The 23,822-nt window shown below is 61.5% G+C and overlaps 2 protein-coding genes across 3 annotated transcripts in view; both read left to right on the plus strand.

The window, feature by feature from the left end:
- Positions 1–883: 883 nt before the first annotated feature.
- TFAP4 (transcription factor AP-4) lies at positions 884–13,252 on the plus strand. Of its 2 annotated transcripts, XM_088523256.1 has the most exons (7): positions 884–1,024; positions 7,966–8,131; positions 8,891–8,989; positions 9,267–9,437; positions 10,111–10,248; positions 12,636–12,794; positions 13,051–13,252. In XM_088523256.1, the coding sequence occupies exons 1-7, from the start codon at positions 936–938 to the stop codon at positions 13,243–13,245; spliced, it is 1,017 nt and encodes a 338-aa protein (XP_088379382.1). In that variant the 5' UTR covers positions 884–935; the 3' UTR covers positions 13,246–13,252. The 2 variants fall into 2 exon arrangements, with proteins under 2 accessions (XP_088379382.1, XP_088379381.1); XM_088523255.1 differs by lacking the exon at positions 884–1,024 and having other exon boundaries at positions 7,731–8,131.
- A 2,712-nt stretch (positions 13,253–15,964) lies between these two features.
- The window catches only part of SRL (sarcalumenin), a 29,972-nt gene continuing 22,114 nt past the window's right edge, over positions 15,965–23,822 (plus strand). Inside the window, exon 1 of the mRNA XM_088523234.1 lies at positions 15,965–16,028. Within this exon, the coding sequence (XP_088379360.1) occupies positions 15,965–16,028 (64 nt within the window). The remainder of the gene's footprint in view (positions 16,029–23,822) is intronic.

The following is a 23,822-nucleotide window of genomic DNA, read 5'->3' on the forward strand; positions in this document are numbered from 1 at the left end:
GAGGAGCAGCCCTGCAGCCCATGTGCAGCGCTGCACAGGCATTGCCAGCCCGCAGGCACCCAACGTGCTGCAGTGGAACCCTCAGCTCTGAGCACTGGGGTGCAGGCCCATGGTGACACAGTGGGAAGGGCAGCAGCCTGTGAGGACTTGGGGGGTCACTGCGAAGACATCCAGCTGCCCCATCAGGGCAGGCAGCTCACGGAGGGAGCAGCCACAGGTGGTGGCCCGCGTGGCTCACGTTGGCCGCTGGGAGCCTCCAGCTCCCCAGGAGAGTCCTGCACTCCGGGACGGGGCCCCCAGAGTGGTCACCGTCCTTGGGGAGGTGAGGAGGGGGTTCTGCTGGCCGGCCCCACGGCGGCCCCACGCCGCGCGGCTCCAGCGGTGCCTCCCGCCAACATCGTGTCCCGCAGCGCGGTGGCGCCTGGCGCGCAGCGACCCGGTGCGCCCAGCGGGGGCTCCCGGCAGCCCCGGCCGGGTCCCGCGCACCGGGCAGGCCGGGGGCCGTGGCGCGGCGCGCGCGGGCGCCCGGCAGCACCAGCACCAGCCACGCGCTGCCGGCGGCCGCTGCGGCGCCTGCTCCTCCGGCCGCGTCCCCTCCCCGCTGTCATCTGCGCCTTCCTCCCCGGGGGGGCTCCCCCCCCGCCGCCAGCTGCCGCGCCGGGCCCCCCCGCGCCCCCTCCCCTTCCCCGACGGGGCCCGCGCCGTCCTTTGTTTACATGGGCCGGTGGCTGGCGGAGGCGGCGCCGCCGGGGGAGGGAGCGCTGCGCTCGCACCAGCTGTTTCCCGCCTTGAGACACACACACGCTCACTCACACACATACACACACTCACACGCGCGCACTCACACTCACACAGGCAGACGGCGGAGCCGCGCGGCGCGCAGCCCCGGCCCGCCCCGTCCCGGCGCGTCCCGCACGCCGCCCGCCCCGCTCGGCATGGAGTACTTCATGGTGCCCGCCCAGAAGATGCCCTCCTTGCAGCACTTCAGGAAATCCGAGAAGGAGGTCATCGGCGGGCTCTGCAGGTGGGTGCCCCCCTCCCGGCGGGGAACGGCGGAGCCCCCCCCCCCCCGCTCGCGCCGCGGCTCCCGCGCGCCCCGTCCCCGCGCGGCGCGGGGCGCTGCCCGGGCACCCGCCGGCGGCGGCGGCGCCTCCATGGCCGCAGCACGTGGGTGCGCAGGCGGCGGCGGCGCGGGCGGCGGGGCGCGCGGGCCGCGGGGCTGGGGGCCCGGCGGGGAGCGGGGGGGGGGCGCGGGCTGGACGGCGCGGGCCGGGGCGGGGGGCGCGCGGGCGGGCGGGCGCGCGGGAGGCCGGGCGGGCGGCGCGCACATGGGCCGGGCGCGGCGCGGCCATGCGGGCGGGCGGGCCGGGCGCGGGCGGGCGGGAGAACGGGCGGGCGGCGGGGCCGGCGGCGCCGGGGCGGGGGGCCGGGGCGGCGGCGCGCCGGGGGGCCGGGGCGGGGGGCCGGCGGCGGCGGCGGCGCGGCGTGCGGCGGGGGGGGTGTGTTTACTACCGGGCCTGGCCGTGACTCTGCAGCCTCCCGCAGGAGGCGGGCCGGCCCGGGGCTGCCGGGACATGTAGTGCGGCGGCCGCGGCATTGTGGGCGCTGTAGGCCCCGCCGGGCCACGCCGCCCCGCCGCACAAAGCGGCGCCCCGCGCCGCGGCCCGGCCCCGCCGCCGCCGCCCGCGGGCCGCGCTCCCCTCGGCGGAGCCCGCGGGACGGGCCCGAGCGGCCACGCGCGGCGGCCCCGCGGCGCCGGTGCGACCCGCCGCTCTGGGGCAGGCCCGGGCGGCCCCGAGGCGCCAGCGCGACCCGCTGCCGTGGGGCAGCCCTGGGCGGGGAGGACCCGTCTGCTGCCGTGGGGCGGCTCAGAGCCGCCGGGGCGCTGCTCAACGCACCAAGGGCCTGGGGGGTGACCCTGACCTGCCCGGGTGCCTGTGTCCCTGTGGGATAGCCCGGAGCCGGTGAGGCCCGGCTCCCGCTGTGGGGCAGCCCTGCCCCACCGAGGCACAGCCGTGCTGTGGGGCAGTCCTGTCCTGGAGGGGCCTTGGGGTGGCCCTGGTTTACTGGATCCCCACTATGTGCCTGTGAGGCAGCTGAGAGCCGGTGGGGCTCAGCCTTGGCGTGGGGCAAGTCCCTGGAGGGCCCCTCTGCCTGGGGGCAGCCCTGCTCCAGCCCCAGTCCCCATGTGCCGGTGGGACAGCCATGACCCACTGAGCTGGCCCGCTCCTGGGCAGCCCTGCTCCATGGGGGCCACCCGTCACGGACACCCCATTCCACCCATCCCAGGAGCAGGGTTCAGCTGCTGGACGGGGCCCCATAGCCACGTGGAGGAGCCAGGGCAGGCAGCGCCTGCAGCGCGTCATTGCCCGGGATCCTCCTCCGGAACGATCCCTGGCAGCGCCGCGCTCGTCCTTGGGGCTGCCCTGTCCTGCCTGGGGCTGCACTGCAGCGTAGTGTGGGCTGGTGCCCTGGAGCGCTGGCGTCCTGCCTGGCAGCCCGTCGGCAGCCGCTGTAGCACTTGGCACGCGCTGTTCAGGATGCTCCTTCGGGAAACCCGGGGCAGGAAAATACGATCCTTCTCTGCAGGCTTCTGTGCTCACCTCAGGCACCAGCTCATATAGGGCAGAGCTGTATGGAGGATCTTGGCCTGTGCAGAGTTTGGACATCTGTTTTCCACCCACCCCTTGCTCAGGGATGCCCTGCCCGCCGTTGGCCCCATGTGTGCCCCTTGCTTGGGGACACCGAGTTCTCTATGGCCAGGCTGTCTCTTCCCATCAACACAAACCTAGCACTTGTTCAGGAGCAATGAAAACGAGCTGGGGTGTCTGTGGTGGGTCTCAGAGCTTGTCAGTGTCCTTGACAGAGAGAAGCAGAGCGGCAGGGTCACACAGCCCTGGTACCTCCACGGTTTTGCTTTTGCTGAGATCTCGGAGAGTGTAACATCCCCTGCCAAATTACACCTGCGTGCGCTTGGGAGCTGGGGAGGGAAAGACCAAATTCCACTTGCGCAACCTGTCCCCAGTGTGCCCATGGCAGAGAGGGCTGTAGAAGCCCCGTGGCTGCTCTCTGCAGTAGCTTCTATGGTGAGAGAGCTTCCCGTGTCCGGGTGAACAGCTGGAACCAGGAAGGGTGAACTTGAGCAACGTGCCGGAGGAGCGAGCGGTGGCGGGGTGACAGCCCGGAAGGCCGGCTGCTGCCGAAGGTCGTTATCATCGCTATCTTGTCTGGAGCCTGATGTGCTGTGTAAGCAGGTCTCTCCTGGGGCAATGTGCTTAGAGGGAGGCTGTTGCAAGGCTGAGCTGAACTCACTGATCGAGAGTAGGGTCCTTCACATGTGTGTGGGCAAAGAATTGCTGTTTGGATGGGTCTTGCCTAATTACAGCACAGCCCTAGCCCTTGTTACCAGCAGGCACTTGATCCCGTGGTGAAGTCCACCCAGGCTCTGCTGGGGTGACACTGTTGGGCAGTGGCAGGGGGCCTGTGTGCAACCCTTTCCCTGAGCCCTCTGGGGTGTCCGCCTGGCTCGGGCGATGGGGCTGGGCTGACTTTTCTTCTGGCTTTTTCTTGTGCATGTTCAGCTGAACGCAAGATCAGCTGGGCTGCATTTGGCAACAGACCTGTCTAAGTCTTCCCCCAGTTCCTGGCGGATGGAGCACAAGGTACTTGGGTGTGTTGTGACTACCAGGTCATCTTCTGAAACGATGCCTCTATTTTTCTCCTTTCTGCATTCAGCTCTGTCACTTTATAAGTCCCTTCCCAGGAAGAGCAGCTGGGGAAGCTTATGAGAGGTCTCCCAGTGAGGAAATGGGCTCTTCCTCCTTCTCTTGTATTTAAGAAACTGCTTCCTCGCTGTCCAGCCTGAGAAATCTCTGTCTAATTCCCTTTGTGGGGCTGTGGCTGCTGGGTGAAAATCCCGGGGCTGCCTTTGGAGGAAGGCACTGCAGCCACGTGCTAAGGTCTGGAGAAGCGTCATCGCAAGAAGACGAGGGGCAGACCCTGCTCATAACGTTGTAACCTGCCAAGCTTGGCCTCTGGAGCCAGTAGCCTGTGTCTCCTGGGAGCCGGTAGCCACGTTTGGAGGGGCCCGGCTGGGAGTGGGGCCGGGATCCCTGGCCTCTGGCAGAGCATCCCGTGCTGCGCTGGCGGGAGCTGTGGGGTCGCGGCATGGGAAGGAGTTAGCCCTGAAGGATGGGACGCAGAGTGAGAGGGTCTCCCCTACCACGTTGTACGGGAACTAGAGGTGTGTTTTCACGTGTTGTTTCCTGGAAGGAGAGAGAAAACCTTCACTCTGCCACTCTGGGGCATCTCCGGAGACAGGTCAGGGCTGCCCACCTCCTGCCCTCCTGTTGCTTCCCCTCTGTGCTCGTGTCTCCTTGTCCCAGGAGTATTGTCCCTGCCACAGCAGCGACGGTGACCTGGCAGCAGCCCCAAGCACAACCGTCAGCGCTGGTGGTCTCAGCGGAGCCCTGCTCCATGCTCCCGCTGCCACCGCCTGCCCCGGCGCTGAGGTAGGAGCACGTGGCCTGGTGCCCTGGCCATGCGCTCTCCTTCGGGACGGGAGCGCGGGGCTGTCTCCTTTGCAGGGCGGTTCCTTGCGCGAACGCGGCTGTGGGCAGAACGCAGCCGGGCAGCTGTGCTCAACGTGAGAGTGGGCTTTCCTACCTTGCCTCTCGCGCACTCAGGCTCGTCCAGCTGCAGGGTGTTGAGGTGGCCTCTGACACGAGGCACGGGCCATCCTACGCGACCCCTACGCGAGACTGCAAGGCTGGCTGTGGGTGCCAAGGGCTCGTGGGTGCTGCCTTCCGGGCATAACCTCCAGCCTTGCCTTGCTAGGCCTCCAGAGCATGGAAGTCAAGGACAGAGTCCAGGTATTTGGGGGCTGATTTCAGCCCAGTTTGGTTTGTCCCCCTCTAGTAGAAAGCCGGGACTGCAGTAGCCTCATTGCTCTGGCAGAATCACCATGGCTTTGCTTTGATGTCTGTTCCTTCATGCCCTGGTGATATCAGACCCCGTAACCCCTTCCCAGTTAGTGCTGGAAAGTGCAGAGTCTTGGTTCTTGGAATTATTTAACCCAGGGGGATGAGTTTGGGCCAATTCTTCACAGAGGTGTTTTGACTGGCTGAAGGAAAGCTGGCAAGAGCCATGAGTGGATGCTGAGACCTCTCTGAGCTGCCCGGGTGTCATGGTCTGTGCTAGAAGCCACGGTGCCACTGCAGGCAGCTCTCTGCTTGTGGGGCTGGAGCCAGGGCGCAGCCTGTGTGCTCCTGGTGCATGGGGCAGACCCCCAGGATCCCATCTGGAGCCGCACGGAGAGCTCTAGTGCGTCAGGTGCTCGTTGTGCTCCGCTCGCGCGAACCGACACACTCAGCCCTGCAGGGTGAGCTGGGATCCTCCCTGCACGTGCAGGGGCTCCGGGGAAGCGCGGCTTTGAGGCAGCAAAGCAGGTGGGCAGGGAAGGTGCTTGTGCTCCTAAACCTGCTCCTAAACCTGCTGATTGTGAGGACGGCGGCAGTGAAGGCAGGGTGCCTGCGGGAAGCTGTCCTGCCGCAGCCGTATGGGCTGCAGCATCCTCAGCGAAGGACACATCTCGGAGCCGATGCCTTGCTGCCCGAACCGAGCATCTGTCCGAGCAGAGTGGGACAGCGTCCCTGTCCCTGTCTCCCTGGTCTCCCTGTCCTGGAGCTGGCGCCCAGATCTTTATTGGGCAGAAAGTCCTCCTTTCTCCTCCTGACCTTGAGCTGGGCCGTCTGGAGCACTATGAGCTCCTTTCCTGCAGACAGTACTTGGCCTCTGGGAGCCTTTTGCTCATCCCAGCTGGCTCGGGTCGCGACGATCCTGTTAGAGGCTGCCTGAAGATAATCCGGTGGCCTCCTGCCTACTCGGCACCACTGGCTGATCCGCTCCCAGCGCTCCGGCCGCAGCGCTGAGGAGGGGCGAGATGCGCTCTGGGCTCGTGGGGTCTGGGAGCCGGGACATCCTGGGCAGCGGCGTCAGCTCCCCTGGCATCCGCACAAGTGTTACAAAGCAAGCTGGGCGCCCGCCGCCTCCACATGGAGACTGAAACCCATCTTATCTCACCTTGTGCTGGGACACGATCCCTCATGTTTAGTCTTTGGTATTTTGCAGCTTCCCCAGCCCCAGCAGTATGTCCTGCTTTCCTGACGTGGTTGAACCAAGCTGCGGGGCAGCGCTGCCAGGGCACCGTGCCAGGGGCATCCCGGTGGGTGTGCAGTGTCCCTGGGCAGGGAAGGGGCTCCGGAGCAGGCTGGGGTCCCTCTGGCGTTCAGATCTGACCTGCTGGCTGGGGACACAGGGGCAGCCAGGCAGCAGGTGGATGGATGTGCAGGTTTCCCTGCCCTGACCTTCCAGCCTGACTTTAATAGCTGTATTCTCGTGGAGTCTTAATTATAGCGTGTGCATGATAATGGCCTCTATATATGGGTAGGCTCTCGCGCCCTTACAAATCTGTTTCTTGTTTTTTAATAGTCTGGCTTCTAAACTCGCGCCAGGAAACAAAAGAGAAGCAAGATAATCATCAGGAGAGTGTGGTCTGTGGGTTGTGTTGTTTTGTTTTGTTTTAATGGCCAGCTACAGTTGGGGCTCTGAATTTGCTCGCCTGGCTCATTGCTGGCACTTGCCGGCTGCTGGTGGCTTGGGAGGGATCTGCAGTTGTCACAGGTCTGTCCCGGGACAGCGGCTCCCTGGCTGCTCTGTGGGACTGTCCTCACCAGTGCGGAGCCTGGGCAGGCCCCGCTGGGCGTCCCCGTGCCGCCCTCGTGCACGTGGGGTGGACACGCTGCCTGCTTCGCCTCCCGGTGCAAATCCCTTCCCTCTTCATTCTGCAGATTTAACAAGTCTGCTGGGTGCTGGGATTTAGTTTCCCTACTCCGCCTGGGGGCCTCTGAAGAAGCTGAGCTCAGAGGAAGAAAAGAGAGCCCCTTTAAAAGGGGCTTTGCTTGAGTGCAGACAGGGGCTGGTGCTCGGCCCCGTGTGAGCCGGTGGCTGCCAGCCGGAGCCCTCCCTGTTGCCACTTCTGCGGCCCTTCCCTCCCCGCTGCCCGTCCCCGCTTGCCGCCGGTGGTGCCGGGTCTGGGAAGCATTTCCCGGCCCATCTGCGGAGCGAGCGAGCGGGGCGCGAGGAGGCGGCGGCAGGAAGCAGGCGGGAGCTGCGGCTTCGGGTGGGACGGGGGCTTCTCTGCTGGGAGCTGTCATCTGGAAGCCATCAGCGCGAGTGGGAGGGAGCCGCCTTCCCGGGGCCACACACGCCGGCCGCCCCGCCGGGACCGCCAGTCCGCGGGCTCGCCCGCCCGGCAGGGGCATCGGGGCCCTCTCGTCCCGCCTGGGCCCTGGCACCCCCGGCTCGACGAGGGCCCCGCGCTCGGACACGGCCGAGCAGGTCAGGGGAACGGTGCCGCTTTGCCGCTCTCGTCTCTTAGCCGGGGCTGCCCGGGGGCTCCCGACCCGCTGGCGGCAGTGGGTGCTTGTGCTGGTAGCAGAGGACGCTTGGGGCACTCGGAGGAGGTGCTTGTGTCTGACTCCAGCCAGGGTGTCCTTGCTTCTGAGGTGCCCATGAGTCCTCTGCTCTCTTTTTGCCTGCCCTATGGATGCTGTTGGATTGCTGGTGGCCAAATCCTGTCCAAGCCTGACGGAGCTGGGGGGCTGCACGCAGGCTGTGTTTTGGGTCAAAAGAAGGGTAGAAAAAAACCACTTCCCTGCTGCTGCTTTTTTTAAGCAGCATCTCCAGTGTCTGGAGATAAGGTTCAGGCTGAGCCCTTCATGGCACTAGAATGGTTGTCCCCTGTGTTTTCTCCTACCAGTCGCTTGGGCTGCTTGCTCCATCCTTGCAAAGCAGAGGAGGAAATAGAGGGGACGAGCCCAAGACACGGCACTGGGGCTCCGAACAGCGAGCGGTGAGCACAGGGGTGCAGGCCTGTTCCTCCCTAACTCTGGGTGTCTCTTGCAGCTTGGCCAACATCCCATTGACTCCAGAGACCCAGCGGGACCAGGAGCGGCGGATACGCAGGGAGATCGCCAACAGCAACGAGCGAAGGCGGATGCAGAGCATCAATGCAGGGTTCCAGTCTCTGAAAACGCTCATCCCACACACGGACGGGGAGAAGCTCAGCAAGGTGAGCCCAGGGAGCTGCCCTGCGTGAGGTGGCACCTGCTCTGGGCTGCGAGGGACACTGAGCAGGGGAATCGGTGCTCCAGTACATCAGAGATGTGCGATTCGGATGTCCATCCTCTGTGTAGAGGGTTTCTGCAGTGCTCGTTGAGCAGGCAGCACAGGGCTGTAGGCATAATTAGGGATAATTGCATACATTATTTCACTAGTCACCGCCAGGTTCCTTAGCACCCCGGGGATTTATAGCCAGTATTTTCATTGGGTTGGATGAAGCTCTTTTCTCGAGGTGTGATGGAGTTCCCTCTCTGGGGCAGTTGCTTCTGGGGGTGGGGAGTGCACGTTACAGGGTGAGTAACTCAATGTCCTGAGTGCAGAGCAGAGGAGCAATCTGGATGCACCCAGCAAAACCCGCACTGGGACCACGTGTGCACAGGTAACAAGGGGCCCTTTCACAGCAGGACTTTCTTGGTGCTGCAGGAGAGTGGTGGGAAAAGGTAGCTCTAGCGAGTAGGTCAGACACTGCTCCTGCGAAGATGAATGAGACCTCGAGCACTTTGTGTGAACTGAGTGGAGGGAAAGCCCAGGGGAGAGCCACAGGGTCTAGAGGTGAAGCAAAGCTTGGAGCTGTTGGGGCCAGCAAGGAGCTGTGCTGCTGCCTCCTGGGTAGGAAAGTTTCTCAGCAGCAACAGGTCTCCTGTGACTGGGGAGGGACCTTGCGGAAAAGCCTCCTGCCTCACTGGCCTCCCTCCTGGCTCTTCCCCAGGCGGCGATCCTCCAGCAAACTGCTGAATACATCTTTTCACTGGAGCAGGAGAAGACTCGGCTACTGCAGCAGAACACCCAGCTCAAGCGGTTCATCCAGGTAGTGCCTCCCTTCGTGCCCAGCACTGCTGGCTGGGCTGGCGCTGGGCTGGCCGAGGGAGGGCTGGCTCCCTGCGATGCGCTGACAGCGAAGTGGGTTTGCACAGGGCTGGGTAGGAGTGAAGCCCGGGTGCATGGGCGTGTACATCTTCACCCCTGAGGAGCCTACGGCCCTGCTTGTGATCTGGATGGGGAATCAGGGCAGCGGGAATAGAGGGGAAACTCCTGTTGGCCCCAAACCGCCGGGTCTGGGCCCTGACACCTCATCTGCCTGGCAGGAGTTCAGTGGCTCCTCCCCGAAACGGCGACGGGCAGAGGACAAGGATGAAGGCATCGGCTCGCCGGACATCTGGGAAGACGAGAAGGCCGAGGATCTGCGGCGGGAGATGATCGAGCTCCGGCAGCAGCTCGACAAGGAGCGCTCGGTGCGCATGATGCTGGAGGAGCAGGTGAGGCCGGATGCGGATGCGGCCGCGGGCACCCGTGCGGCGCCGCGCGCGGGCCGGGCTCGCCCTCTAGCGGGCAGTGCCCGGGAAGCTGGAGCGGCGCCGAGCGAGCGCACGTGGCCTGGCGGCTCCGGGCCGAGCTGCAGCCCCCGTCCTGCCTGCACCGCTCTTGTGCCAGCCCCCTACGGCTCAGGGTGCTGAAGCCTCCCCTCCGAGCCCATTTGGGCTGAGGCCACCTCCAAGGTGTTGCCCTGGGTGTTTGGGAGGTCAGGACTTGCTCCTGTGATGTCTTCAGGAGAGCTGCGGGTCCCCGAGCGCTGCTGAACACCGCTTTGGTGTCTCCTGAGCCGTGGCGGAGCAAAGCCTTGCTTTATCTCTTGAGCTGTTCTGTTGTTCCAGCACATTGATTGGTAACCCGACGGGCTGGTTTTGGCAGAGTGGGCTCTGATCAGGAGCCATTCATGGTTTGTTGGACACTGCAAGCTACTTTGGGCTTTGCCAGTTGCTCCCTACCCAGACTCGGTGCTGGGTTCTCCCCAGGGTCCCTGCTTAGTCTGCCCCATAGCTCTGAGGACAAGCACGGAGTGGCTGGGTTTCGTGCCAAGGTCTCACTGTGGGATCGGAGGGCTGTGCTGTGCTCCGGCACCACCGCATCCGGGCCCTCTCTGCCTGGCAGGTTCGCTCTCTGGAGGCCCACATGTACCCCGAGAAGCTGAAGGTGATTGCTCAGCAAGTGCAGCTCCAGCAGCAGCAGGAACAGGTGAGGTTGCTGCACCAGGAGAAGCTAGAACGAGAGCAGCAGATCCGAACCCAGGTGAGTGCTCGGATACCGCCCGGCCCTGGGGCCTGCCCCGGCCGCAGCCCAGCTCTGGGGACACCCCAGCTGCCTGAGGAAGCTTTTCTGTGAGATGTGGGTCTGCGTGTGCAGGCAGTGATGTGTATGGGGCTGAGGTCAGCTCAGCGACGTGGTGCTTGACCCTGGGGTTTGGCTGCAATTGGCAGAAATGTCCCTGCAAAGCTCTCATTCTCAGGGGCAGGGAAAGGACTTGGTGTGTGGCCTCCATGTGTGTTTGTGTCCTGGCTGCACTCCCTTTGGGACTGGAGCTGATGTGTCCGTCCACTGCTGAGAGATGATTTGGTGACATGTCCCCATCCTGGGACGCTGAGTTCCTCATAGCCAGTTGGGCTGGCTGCTGCATCGTGGCTCTGCCCTGAGGAAGGCACTAGCAGCTGGCCCAGCCAGTCCTTGTGGCAGGCTGTGGCCAGGCCAAAGAGCCCCCTTTCATGGTAGTCGCTGCATGGTGGTGACAGCTTCCTCTTCACCTGCTCCAGAGCTGGTGCCTGGTCCCTGTCCTTGCCAACCTTGCTCCTCGAGTGCCACCGCAGGACTCCACTGCCAGCCGCTCTCCGTGGCCCCGGTTAGCTCAACAGGGGCTGCTTTGCAGGTGCCTCTTGTGGTCCGAGCCACAATCCCCCCAACATGTCACAGCAACTTTCAAGTGGCTCCGTGCCCCAGCGCTGACAGCTTTTGTATGCGCAGCATCGTTTTTTAGCCGGCAGCGATTCAACTTGGCGCTGGCGGGACCGTGACTTTCCAAGGCCTTGCTGGGAGGCGCTGGGTGCGGCCGCCTCTGCATCCCCTGGGAGCCGAGTTCCTCTGCGGAGCTTTCCCAGCCGGGCCTCCCTGCCGGGCTCAGGTGGAGGAGACGGTGCTGCCGCTTGTCGGCTGGGCCCTGCTGCCCGCTCTGGCTCCCAGCCGCGTTTCTGTCGCGTTCGCTGTGGCCTGTGTGTGGGACCAAGTGAGGAATATAGGTCTTGGGCCTCAACCATGGACGATGGCAGCAGCTAAAGTGCTCTGTGTGCAGCTGATGCAGGTAGCGCTTCTTGTGTTGGTGGTTTGCAGTGACGTAAAGGTCCAACGCCACTGCTGGAGGTTCGACTCTCACTGGGTGACTCCAGCGTATTTTTGGAGGTTCCCAAACCAATGTCCACCATGTACAAATCTGGGCTGGAACCAGGAAGTGGGATAGTTGGCAGGCGTGGCTGCCTGGCAGGAGTTGCATGAGTGCAGGTACTGAAGTCTTCAGTCTCTGCCCCTGCCAGAATCACATTGCTGTTGCCTTGGGGAGCCTTACGGGTGCTTGGAGGAGCAGAAAGGAGGAGAGTTCAGTCCCTCCACTTCCCTCCACTGCTTGTCACAGTGACTGCTTGTCACTTTGAGCCATCCCTCAAGCTCAGCCCCTGGGGAGACTCCGGCATGGGAGACTTCAAAGGGCGTTAGAAAAACTGACTTCGGCTTCTCCAGAGATGCTTCCCCCCAGGATCCATGCCCGCTTGCCTCCTAGGGAAGTTCAGCCTATTTTTAGGTGAACTTTCCTTAGCCTCCTGCTAGGGCGTTTCTTTGCATCCGCTATTTTAATGAGGATCTTTTAGGGGTGCGGCAGGTTCCCAGCTGAGCAGTTCAGGGTGATTTGAGGATTTCCATGCAGCAGTAGCTCAGATCTGTGTTTTTTTTTTTTTTTTCCTTCGCTGTCTTAAAAGCCAGGTCTTACCCATTTCCCTGATAAAGGGAATTCAAATTCGTCTTGAGAGTCAGGAGAGCAATCCGGCATGTGTCTGTGCTGAAGGGACAGTTTCTTGTCTTCCGTCTGGTCCCTGATTCCTTTCCCAGCATGGGCTAGAAGTTGTCTCTGGAGCTCTTGAAGTTTCTCTGGGTTTTGCATGTCCATAACAACGTTGGCCGAAGCCCGTGCTGGGTGCAGGGAAGGTGTTGTGCCCCTCTCAGAGGAAGCAGGAACACGTTTATGGGTAGAGGTCTGGGAGCCCTTTCAATCCCGTTTGCCTTTGGCTCTGCCAAAGCTAAGGCCACCAAGCTCTGCGGCAGAGTGCTGCAGCATCTGCCTAGGGGGGTGCGTGATCCTGAGCAACTGGGCTGTTGTTCAGGCTTTTATTTTCTCTTGAACGACTCTGGATTTCTGGTGTGCAGGGCTTTCCCCATCATCCTCTTGTGCAGGCCCAAGGGCTCTTGCCTACCTTTTTCTTCCTGGATGAGGTTTATCTTTTCTGCTTCTCTTCGAAGACAGCCACCCTACATTAGGTAGAGAGAGACCCACTGCTGGGACATGGGGTGCAGCCGGCTGGGATTGGGAGGCTGGAGGGAGGTTTTCCAGGCTAATGGGGGCCTTTCACTTCTCTTCCCAGCTCCTGCCAGCACACGGTCCCCCAGCACCCACCCACCACCCCACTGTGATCGTACCAGCGCCGCCTCCCTCCCATCACGTCACCGTGGTCACCATGGGCCCATCCTCTGTCATCAACACAGTCTCCACGTCCCGGCAAAACCTGGACACCATCGTTCAGGTAGGAGGGCCCCGGAGGGCCGGGCTGGCAGCGGGAGGGAACGCGCAGGAGCCCAGCAGGCGGCAGGGAGTGCCAGGAGCGCGGGGCTGAGCCGGAGGGTGGCCTGTGCCGGGATTCGGGAGAGACGCACTCGGCTCCCTAGCACACCGGGGCCGCCTCCAGCACGGGTCTTGGCCCCGAGCCGGGTGCTGTTTGTGGGGGAAAGCACCATCCCTGGCAGTGAGGCCATCCTCACGGCGCCCGTCCCCCTCGGCAGGCGATCCAGCACATCGAGGGGACTCAGGAGAAGCAGCTGCAGGAAGAGGAGCAGAGGCGCGCGGTCATCGTGACGCCCGTGCGGGCCTGCCCCGAGCCCTCCAACTCCGACACCGCCTCCGACACGGAGGGCAACGACAGTGACTCCATGGACCAGAGCAAAGAAGACCCCTTGGGGGAAGGGGAACTGCCCTGACACCCCCTGGCCGGCAACCAGGGAGGGGACGGGGCAGGGGAGGGAAACGTCAGAGAATATGCTGAAATTTTTAAAAAATACGATGCGATTTGGGTCTCTTTTATGACCTTTTTCCTATACTGTAAATCCGAGTGCTAGAAGCAGGCAAAGTTCACTGTTCAGTTCAAAGCAAGGGGAGACGGGGGTGCTGCATCGGGAGCTGGCACCAGGGTGGGGGCGGGAGGGAGGGCAGCGGCGTTAACTCAACACGGGCCAAAACTGGAACCTGGGCTCCGAGCTCAGCCGAACTGTTTCGGGAAGGACATTCGGGGTTGCGGGGGGCGGTGGTGGAGGGGTCGGATTCTCCCGAGTTTTGTCACCCCTGCCCCGCACACCCCCAAACCTGCAGGGTATCCTGCAAAACCAAAGCCAGTCCCGGCTTTCCCCGCTGGCGAGCGGGTGCTGTGTGTCGGTGAACGTGTTTCTGTTGGGATGTTCTCTTTTTCAGCTGGGTTTTTGATTTTTGTTTTCCTCTTTTTTTTTTTTTTGTATTTTTTTCGGGGCGGGGGGGATCACAAGGGACGTCAACCCAAGTGACACTGCATAAAGCACAGCACCCGCCCGCGGCCAGGAGCGGGGCCGCCGGCCGCGCGGGGCTGGCCGAGCCCCGCCAGCCCTTTCACTACTTACAGGCTGCCTCCAGCCAGAACCCGCTCCGGGCCAGGCGGCAGCTAAACACACTCGGCATCTTAAAAATAACGGGAAGGAGCTCGTGCAAGCGCGGGGGGCAGGCGCGCACCACTTCAAAGCCCTTTTGGATTCTGTCCTCCCCCACGAGGGAGGACGGAGGTTGATTTTTTTTTTTTCTTTTTTAATGTGGGTGACGGCCCCAGCCAAAAATCAAATGGCAAATCCCGCCCGAGTCCGGCTGGAGCGCTGCCCGTCCGACCCGCAGTGGCATGGCGCTCCCCCCCTTTCCTCTCTGTTCCCTCCTTTAAGCACTTAATCCAGTTTGCGGGATTCGTCAGGTCAGAAGAGCTTTTCTGTTTTGTGATTGTGTCGCTTCTGTTTTTTTATTTTTTTTTTTTTTGGGGGGGGGGTCCCATTTTTTGGTTTCCACCTCCCCTGCCTCCCCCTTCCTGTTTGGCTGTAGGGTTTTAGGCCAGTCTTGTGTAGAGCCCTGTTGGTATTTGGTAGGTTCCTCCCCAGCCACAGCTGTTTCTCTCTCTTGGTTTCTTTCTTTTTTTTTTTTGTAATTTTTTTTTTTTTACAATTTTCAGGTCTTTGTGTTCATTGAGAAGCTATTATATTTTGTTAAGAAAGTGAAAAAAAAAAGAGGCTCGTGCCTTTGTAAAGAAACAAAATAAAGTTTGTACTTTGTTTTTTAGACTCTTTGCCTGGCGTGGTATCCCTTGGGACAGGGGATGGCTGCTGAGGCCCCTCCTGGGGCTGGGAGGGGACCTTTTGGTGCTCTGGGTGGGTGCCACGCACCAGGTTGGTGTCACCCACGTGTGCTACGCGCTCGTCGGGACTCAGGGTGCCTCTGACGTGCCACAGAGCCCCTGTGATTGTGCGGGTCAGTTCCTGAGCAGGTGCTATGGAGCACCCACAACGCTGAGGATTTCTGTGCCGTGGGGCACAGCCAGGTGTGGGGGCCACGTCTTGTCCCACATCTTGGCCCGGCGGGTGTCTGTGCCGCAGCTGTGGGGACGGGGACGGTGGCCGCAGCCGGGAGGTGGCAGCCGTACACCAGCAGCTGGGGCCTTGTCCACACGCAGAGCCTGGCTGCCTGCGAGGAGGCCGGGCGGCAAGACCCCATCTGTGCCACGAAGCTGATCCCTGCGGGTACCCTGCGGCCCCCAGCTAGGCCTTCCCTGGTTCTCTTTGGGGCTCAGCCCGTGGCTCAGGGTGCACCCCATGGCTTGGGGGAATGATGGCAACACTTCTTGTCATGGCTCTCCATGGAGCACCCATCTCTCCCCATGCCGCGGGGTGGGGGGCACTCATCTCTTCGTATGGCACTTCTCATCATGGCTCTCCACGGGGCTGCTGGATCTCCCCACAGTTTGTCAGGAGGAGCTCTTCCTACAACCCCCACAGTGTCCATCTCCCAGTGGCTCAGGGTGGGGGGCACCCATCTCTCCCTGTGGGAGGCCTCCACCTCTTTCCATGGCTTTGTGTGGGGCACCCACGTCTCCCCATGGCTCCCTCTGGGGCACCCACCTCTCCCTGTGCCTCTCTGTGGTGACACAACTCTCCCCATGGGGCATCCGCGTGCCCCCATGGTTCTCCATGGGTCTACTCTCAGCTCTCCCCATGGCCGTGGGTCTCTCCTGGTCCGTGCCGGTGCTCTGGCCCCGGTGCAGCACCCAGGCTGTGCCCTCCCCGTGCAGGATGCAGCTACCCCACAGTGCCGGGGGCTCCCCACACCCCACGCTCACTGGCAAAGCCCGACCTCCCCTGAGCAGGTGACACTGGGGGTGTCTGCGCAGCTCCTGAGCGCCTGGGGGACACTCCACGTCCGGGCGACACCGAGGTGCAAACCCGGCCGGCGCCGCCCCGGGCCCTGGCGCCAGGTGGGCTCAAGGCTGCCGCTCCAGCCATGGACGCGGGGCCCCGCGCTCGCGCCGCGTGCTGGCGGGGGCGCCCGGGCGGCGTGTGCACGGCCGCCCGCCCTGCCCTGCTCCCCGCCGCCGTATAAATAGCGGCACGGGGCGGCAGAGAGCTCCTGGCAGCCACCATGAAGGGCCTCAGCGTGCTGTACTGCTGTGCGGCCTCGCTGCTGCTGCTCCTCGGCACCGCAGGTGAGGGGCCCGCGCGGCGCGAGGGGCCACGGGGCGCCCCGGCCGCCCGCCCGCACCCCGGGCTGTGGTGGGGGGCCAGTGGAATGGGGGTTCCTGCCACCTGGGGCCACCCCTGGCCACAACGGGGCTGCAGGAGTCAGCCCGGAGGGGAGCGTGGCAATGCGGGGGCCGAGGCCGCGGGGACGAGACCTGAACTGGGGGGGTGACGGGGTCCCCCCCGGGGAGGCTGCCCCACTGGAGTCGGTGTGGGGCCGTGCTGGGGCTGGCGTGCCTGGCATCTGTTGCCGCGGGGTTGGTGTCACCTGTCACGGCTTGGATTTCGGGTGCAGATGGTGGCTCGGAGCCCCGGGCTGCCGGGGGGCTCTGGGGGTGCCTGGCGGCAGGGCAGCGGCTGCTTGTCCTGTGCTGTCCCGGCAGATTCGAGCGGGGTCGAGGGCCATTCGGCTCAGGGTGGAGGGTCCTTCCCGGCCAGCAAAGGCACGCCAAGCAAGTTAACATTTTAGATGACGTCCCGTGACCACCCAGACCCCTTTCCTCGGGTCGCCCCAGTCCCACTGAGCACTCCCAGCCCCTGCAGGCAGCGCCAGGCCGGGCGCCCCGCAGTGCTGCGGCCGTGGCAGCGGGCGTGCGCCGGGGCGGCATTGCCCTTACCCTTGCTCGCCCTTGAGTTAATTTGGTCCCATCCCGCTGGCCGGCCGGGGCGCCGCAGGCCAGGCTGCCGGGTGGTGGCTAAGTATGGAAACAGCCGTGTAACGGGACCCGGCGCTGCGTGCGCGGCCTGGCCCACGCCGCGGCTCCCCCCACCGCGCCGCTCCGGCCTGGCGCTAGGGCGCCCGCAGCTGCCACCTTCTCGCAGGCCGCTGCTGCCGCCGGCCCCAGGCGCCGCAGCCTTTTAAGGGCATCTTTCGCCGTTCTTGCAAACCAAAGGGGTTCCGGGGGGACCAAAGTATCCCGCCGGCTTTGGGGAGTCTTGCAAGCTCAGTGCCAGATGGGATCGCCTGGCACCAGGCGAAGGAATTGGGCAGTGTGAGGGAAGAGGTGGCCTTTCCTCTTGTGGAGAGCAGTGTTTGGAGAAACGCTCCAAGGGCTGCATTCTGTTGGTGTCTCCCTACTTGCCAGATGACCGTCTCACTCTGCTTTGGTGGCGAGTGATGCCACTCCTAGGGCACCCATCAGAGACAGCATCAGGGATATCAGCTCCCTGTGCCGTCCCTCCAGAGAGCTGGGCATGGGGATGGGAAGACCGGGGTGCCACCATGGGGCTGGCAGCTGAGGAGTCATCCTGGAGCCATGGCCAAAGCCTTCTTCTTCTTAATGAGACTTTTCTTGGCTCACCTTGGTGCTCTGGAGACAGTGTGAAGGGGGATGTCTCCAGCACGTGGTTGTGCTCCAGGAGGAGCTGGCAGTGCCTGTGTGATGAGGCTGTCCTTCCCTTCGACACAAAGCTGGGCTTGCAGGCGGGCTCACCATTCATTTGCAGAAGGTGGCTCTGGCGTTTTTCCTAGCAAAATCAAACTCTTCCAGGTGGTTCCCATTTCCCCACACCTGGGTTTTCCAGGTGTGGATTATTTTCCCACTTAAAAGCAGGGCAGGGGGAGCCTGCTGGGCTATTGTGGTTGTAGCTAGGTCTTGGTGGGTTGCAGTCATACCACCCCTGCTGGCATGATGAAGGTTTGGGGTGGCTCCTCCAGTGTGCAGGGAAATGATTGAGTTACTGATCTCGCTTCATTCTTGGCATGAAGAGGGGGACCTCTGGGATAAAGTTGCTCGGCTTCTTTGCAGCGGGTGAGTCTGAAAGCATAGGGTTACCAAGCTGAAATGGCAGAGCTGCTGCAGCTGCCCAGGAAGCATGTTCAACCGTGGTTGGTTGTCATGTTGGGCTCTGTGTGTGGGGGCTGGCTTGCGCTGTGTCGTGCTCTTCTGTTCTCCTCTGCCCTCTCTGTGGCTCCAAATACTCATGGCTCTAGTTCCTCCAGGAAGGAGGGGGATGAACTGGAGATGGGGGGTACTTGTCCTAGTCCTTTCCTCTCCCTGATTGTGGGACTGGGACACTTGTGGGACATGGATGCTTGTGGCTAGATCAAAAGAACCTCTGGAGATCATCTAGTTAAATCCTTCCCTGCCTCTGCTTAAATAGCATCTTGTCCAGGACTCTGTCCAGATGGCTTTAGAATATCTCCAAGGAAGGAGACTCCACAAGCTCTCCAGGCAACCTGATCCAGGTCTTAGGTCTTCAGGGCTTCCCTTGGCCCTGGATGAAGGCTTGGATCCCCAAGCCTGTGTGGTGAGAAGAGCCATGCAGCCGTGCTCATTCAGCCTTTGCCAAGAGGGTTAATGGCCCACGTGGATGGGGCTTGCTGAGTTGCCAGCAACTTCCCAGCAGCACCGGGAAGCCCCAGCGTGGGTCTGCCTGAAGCCAGCACCCAGGGCAGGGTACAGATGAGAAGAGGGTACCTATCTGCCATGAGATGGGGGCCACAGCTCCCCTGCAGTGACTGCTGGGTGCTCCCTCTGGGAAGATGCGCATTGCTGCTCCATCCTTTCTCGGGATTATGCCGAGTTTGCGTGGGGACAGGATGCATCTCTGCTCTGGTGAAGAATCCCATCCACTGCAGTACTCAGTGTCTCCTCTGCCTCCCCGGGCAGAGGTAGTCCCCTTGTCCTTCCCCTTGCCCCCCTGCAAGACCAGGGCCAAGGGCGATTCCAAACCCCTAGCCCAGAGGGGCTGGGGAGGAGCTGGTGGGAGAGCAGCTCCCAGTTGCTGCACTTGGCAGCTTTACCCCAGGGAGATGCTGGCTCCTGAAGAGACCTGGGTGAATTGCAGTTGAGGTCCATGCTGCTCCATCCACCTTCAGACTTGGGTGCGAGCAGCAGAGCATTCAGGAAAGCCCTGGGTAAATTCCAGAGGGCTTTACCAGCCTGGCACAGACCTCTCCTGAGGAGAATTACCACAGGCCATCAGTCACAGCCCTTGGTCTTGCCTCTGCTTGGATAACTCTGTTATCCAGGATCTCGCCTCAGGCTGGGGTCTGTCACTCAAAACATGTCACCTCAGGTTGGGCCCCAGCATCTGGGATGTCACCTCAGAATCAGGTGACTTGGGGTTCAGGACACTGCATCTGTGGGTGGGCTTCAGCTTTTCCAGTTTTGACCTCCCCCCCATCCCTCACTATCCCAGACAAGTGTCCCTCAGGCTGCTAGATTTTTCCAGAGGTGCAGGGCTCCTGTGTCCACGGGAAATCTCCCACAGAGTCAGCATCTGCTTTCAGCATCAGCACAGCCCTGGGCACTGCTGCTCTTCAGACAATGCTGAAGGCTGTTGGCTGCCTGGTTTCCATACCCTCATTAGTGGCCCTGGTGGCTGCAGTGAAGCTTGGGGTCAAGGGGCTTCCCGTGTTCCTGGCTGAGCAAAGTGAGGCCGGACATTGGGCATACTGCTTGCCTTGTGACATCCTTTCCGTCAGCCTTGGTGTTTCTGGGAGCCTTCTTGCCTCTCTGTAGCTGATACTGGGCTGGCTGTGAATGTCCCACCAGTGTGGTGGGACCAGCAGACCCCTCCATGGCACCAGGCGAAGGAATTGGGCAGTGTGAGGGAAGAGGTGGCCTTTCCTCTCGTGGAGAGCAGTGTTTGGAGAAACGCTCCAAGGGCTGCATTCTGTTGGTGTCTCCCTGGCCCCAAGTCCCTACTTGCCAGATGACCGTCTCACTCTGCTTTGGTGGCGAGTGATGCCACTCCTAGGGCACCCATCAGAGACAGCACTGCCCACCCCACGTCAATCCCAGCTACCCGTGATGAGGATCACAGGGCTTCCCAGGGTGTCCAAAACCCCATCCAAGAGTGACTGAACTGCTCATAAAATCATCTGTACTTCAGGCCATGCATAAATGGCAGCAGGCCTGGCTCCTGGGCTTGGTGGCTTGGCAGCACTTGCAGGGTTATTTTAAGCCCCTGGGGACATTTCCTTTGTAAGCGATAGCCCCTACACTGTTCCTGGGAAGCCTATGAGCTCGTGCAGAGGTGGGTGGAGAGGCCAGGCCTGCGTGTTGGCACTGTGAGAAGGGCTCTGGGGCCAATGAACCCAGAAGGTCCACAGGGCCCGTCAGGCGTGTGTCCCATCTCCTAGCTTTGGGCCTCTGTGTGCCCCAGCTGTGGGAAAAGGGATGCCATCCTGCCCCATTGCTGCCTGGCCTGGAGGTTTAGTAGGGGTAGATGGTAGTAGAAGAGTCCTGGGGGAAAATGAGCAGCATTTTGGGGGATGAAACTCAGGAAAGAAGGGTCTAGATGTGATGGACATGAGAATCTGGGGGACACTGCAAGACCCTGGTGTTTTGGAGCCAGCCCTGGGAAAGAGGCTGGGAAGGGGTAGAGCTGAAGAATTGTCTTCTGAAGGTGGGCAGGGAAATGCCTGTTGAGGGCTGTGGGTGCCCTCAAGCAGAAGGGCCTGGTGCAGGTCTCCAAAGAGGAATGTGGCTTTATTATGGCTGCGGCCACCTTGCCCTATCCACACCTAACTCTGAGCTTCCCTCGACAAGCAATCCTGGGGGAGATGCCACAGGCCATGGGACACAGCAGGGAAGGACAGCTCAGGCCCCCAAAACAAGTGTGGGCATTGGGGATCCAATGTTGCGTGTGCAGGGTGTGAGGTGCCCCCCCTACCCCAGGACTGCTCCTGCCCCTCTACAGCAGGCAGGACAGGGAATCTCGGCATGTGGTTCCGCCCAGGAAGACTCAAATGGAGCCCAGCAAGAATGTCATTTGGGGCAAGCTGGGAAAGGTCCGGAGCAGGCTCAGGAAGTCTCCCATTGCTGGAGGCCTCTGAGGGGCATCACAACCTCTCAGCAGTCGGTTCGTTGGTGTTGAAGGGGCTCCCTTGAGAAGCCCTCACCTGCAGCACAGCATTTCCTGGCCGCTTCTGCATCTCTGCCCTGATCCCTCTCCAGCTTTTCAGGCACTGCAAGAGCCACTGCAGGCCACAGACCCTGGCCCCATGGCTGAGCCCATGGGGCTGCACCATCACACTTGCTGCCTGGTGTCCCAGCTCTGCTGCCTCACTGACCCCTATGCCCCCCCTGCGGATCACATTCCCAGAGCCTTCCTTCTGTTCTCCCGTCTCCTCCAGAGTCCCTGCCTGCCAGGAACGACTCATCTCGAGCCCAGAGGGTCTTGGTTCCTCGACGTACAGCATGACATCTGGCTGTACTGAAATGCATGTTGTTTTCTTGCTGTCTGCTCACTTGTGGATCCAGATTTCCCTCTGCCAGGGAGTTGTTCTCTTTTCATTTTCCATTCCCCTGAACTTGGTGTCATCTGCAAGCCATCGGTCATGAGTATGGGTTTTCTTCCAAGTCTTTGATAGAAATGTTAGGGTAGGCACCCTGTGGGAGCACAGTCAAAAAAACACCCCACAAAGATGATTCCCTATTTTCAACTCTATATTTAGAAGCTCTGAGCCTGGTTTTAATCCCTTTAGCGCATTCTGGTGAGATTTCTTTACCCTGTTTTCTTAATCAAAATATCATGCAGTTCTATCAGACTATTTATAGACATCAACAGTTTCTTTTTCTCTCTCCCAGTTAAACTTATAATCTCAAAAAATGAGGTCAGGTTAGTCTGACTAATCTGTTTTCTATATCCTTAGTGAGATCTGCATTGATTAGATTATCTTTCTCCCTAGGTCTGCCACCCCTGCCATTCTCACAGAGGCAGAGCTGGACTGCCTGGCCTCTACCTTCACACACATTCATTTCTCCTTTTGAAAAATGAGCCCACTGTGCACTTTGTGCTGGTGCTCCTGGAAGCAGGAAAGCCCCTGGGATGGCTCCAAAGGGCTCCTTGGCTTCCCAAACCCCATTCTGGGAGAGTTCCCAGCCTATGAAGGTGCTAGCCTGCTCTGCTCCCAATCTGTGCTTGAGACATGCTCCCTGCCTCTCCTGGAGCTGCAGCGCTGCCTTGGCTGTCACGAGCTGCTGAGCAGCCCTAATGATAAACACATGGGTAATAAAACACCAGGTGCTGCCTCTGTGCAATTCGGCAGTTGCACCAGCCCTTCTGCTTTGTCCCATTGTGGTGGCTCTTCCAGGGGCGCCTGGAGAGCTGGTGGTGCTGGTGAAACTGTGCTTGTCCAGAGGGGGAAACTGAGGCACGGGATGGCTGGAGTAGATGGGGGAACAGCTGCTGTGCTGTGTGTGCTGGTGACTGTCTCTGACAAGGTGCCTCTTCTATGAGGCTGCCCTGGGGCCCAGGAAGCTCTTGGGTGTAGCTCAGCTGCAACCAGCTCCCCAGGAGGTTTGAGTGCCCACAGGGCATGAAACGGCTGCCGCGGGCTGTGCAGCACTGTCGTGCTGTGTGGTGGGTCGCGGTGCTGCTGCATGGGAGCGTGCACAGACCAGGCAGCGCTCGCGTGGGGCCGGCGCCGTTGGCATGCAGGGCCGTGTGCCGGGTGGGTATCGCCTGCGCCTGCCATGGGGAAGGTCCCCGCGGGATTCGTGCTCTGCTCTGTGTCAGCCGTGTGGGCTCTGCGCCCAGGGAAGGTGCTCGCCTGAGGGACGATGCCTCTCCCCGTTTCAGCACTGTGCAAGCTCCCGTGCTGTGTGCCTGCCTGCCCCGTGGCACGTGGGGAGGCGTGCGGTGCTGCTCGGGGATGTGCAGCTTGCAGATGTGTTGCTTTTGGGCCACGGTAGCCCCCAGCACGGCAGGCTGGCCCTGCCATGCCGGGGATGGCACTGCTCGGATTAGGGGCCCCCTGCACGCGTGCGCTGCCCGTTCCGGCTGTGCTGGCACGAGGGGTGAGCCCTGGCCTCCTACCCAAGCGCCGCAGCCGCAGGGCTGGGAACAGCACGAGTTGCAGAAAGGTCAGGCGCACTGGGCTAATCCCCCCTGACTGACTTTTTCCAACAGCCAGGCTGCCGTCTGGCAGCAGCGCGGAGCATTGTCATCCCCACGCAGCCAAACACCTTCCCTGGCGGACACTGCGCAACCGCCCTGGGCCGGGGCGGCCAAAGGAGCCGTGTTCAGGTGCTTGGCTGAAGTGGAGGGGTGTCGTGGGGCAGGACGACCAGAGACCTGGCAAACTTGTGTCAGGGCCCAAGGTGGTCTGAGCCCTGAGATGGGAAACAAACGTCCAGGTGTTAGGGGATCTGGAGCTAATCCCTCCTTGGGCTTTTCTTCATGTTTCCCTGCTCTCCTCTGTGGGCCGCTTCCTGGTGGAGCACGAGAGCTGTTGCAATGTGTCCAGGGATGCCTCCCGAGCGGAGGCTACGGGCACCCTGCTGAACACAGGAGCTCCGTGGGGCGGCTGGGAAGGCATTGCCATGAACTGGGGGACCTGCAGCAAAAGGGGCTCGGAGACCGGGGCTGCAGCCAAGGCCAGACCCACTGGTGACCTTGATGGAAAATGCTGGCAAATGTCAAATGCTTCCATCTAGTCCAGCCACTGTCCTGGAAGTCTTAGAGAATTTTGTCAGAAAAAAAGAAAAGTCCAGACTTTGAGCTTGGTTAGCCTTGTTTTTCCTCTGAAAGGAAGGGACAGACAGTTTTTTGGCTTCCTTTTGGTCTGATTTAAAAAAAAAAAAGTCACTGTGGAAAAATGCTTGCTCATGTCTTTATTTGCAGAAAACTTTTAAGTCAAACAAGCCCATTTGATCTGAGTGCTTATTTGACTGAGCCTAAATAAAAAATAATGATGGCAAGCAATATTTCTCTCAACCAGTGGCTTGGCTCGGTGTCCCTTGGCTTCGCTCTGTTCTGGAGCGCTGGGCAAGCCTGTGTCCCTTGTCCTGTGGCAGTGACAGCTG

The sequence above is a fragment of the Tinamus guttatus genome, unplaced genomic scaffold (assembly GCF_059628265.1).
Source record: "Tinamus guttatus ecotype Peru unplaced genomic scaffold, ASM5962826v1 Tinamus_guttatus_pri_ptg000172l, whole genome shotgun sequence".
Classification (NCBI taxonomy): domain Eukaryota; kingdom Metazoa; phylum Chordata; class Aves; order Tinamiformes; family Tinamidae; genus Tinamus; species Tinamus guttatus.

Coding starts and splice junctions, on each gene's coding strand:
- TFAP4 (XM_088523255.1), top strand. CDS start 7,790: ATGGTTGTCCCCTGTGTTTTCTCCTACCAGTCGCTTGGGCTGCTTGCT. Junction 8,132..8,890: donor ACGGGGAGAAGCTCAGCAAG/GTGAGCCCAGGG, acceptor GCTCTTCCCCAG/GCGGCGATCCTCCAGCAAAC. Junction 8,990..9,266: donor AGCTCAAGCGGTTCATCCAG/GTAGTGCCTCCC, acceptor TCTGCCTGGCAG/GAGTTCAGTGGCTCCTCCCC.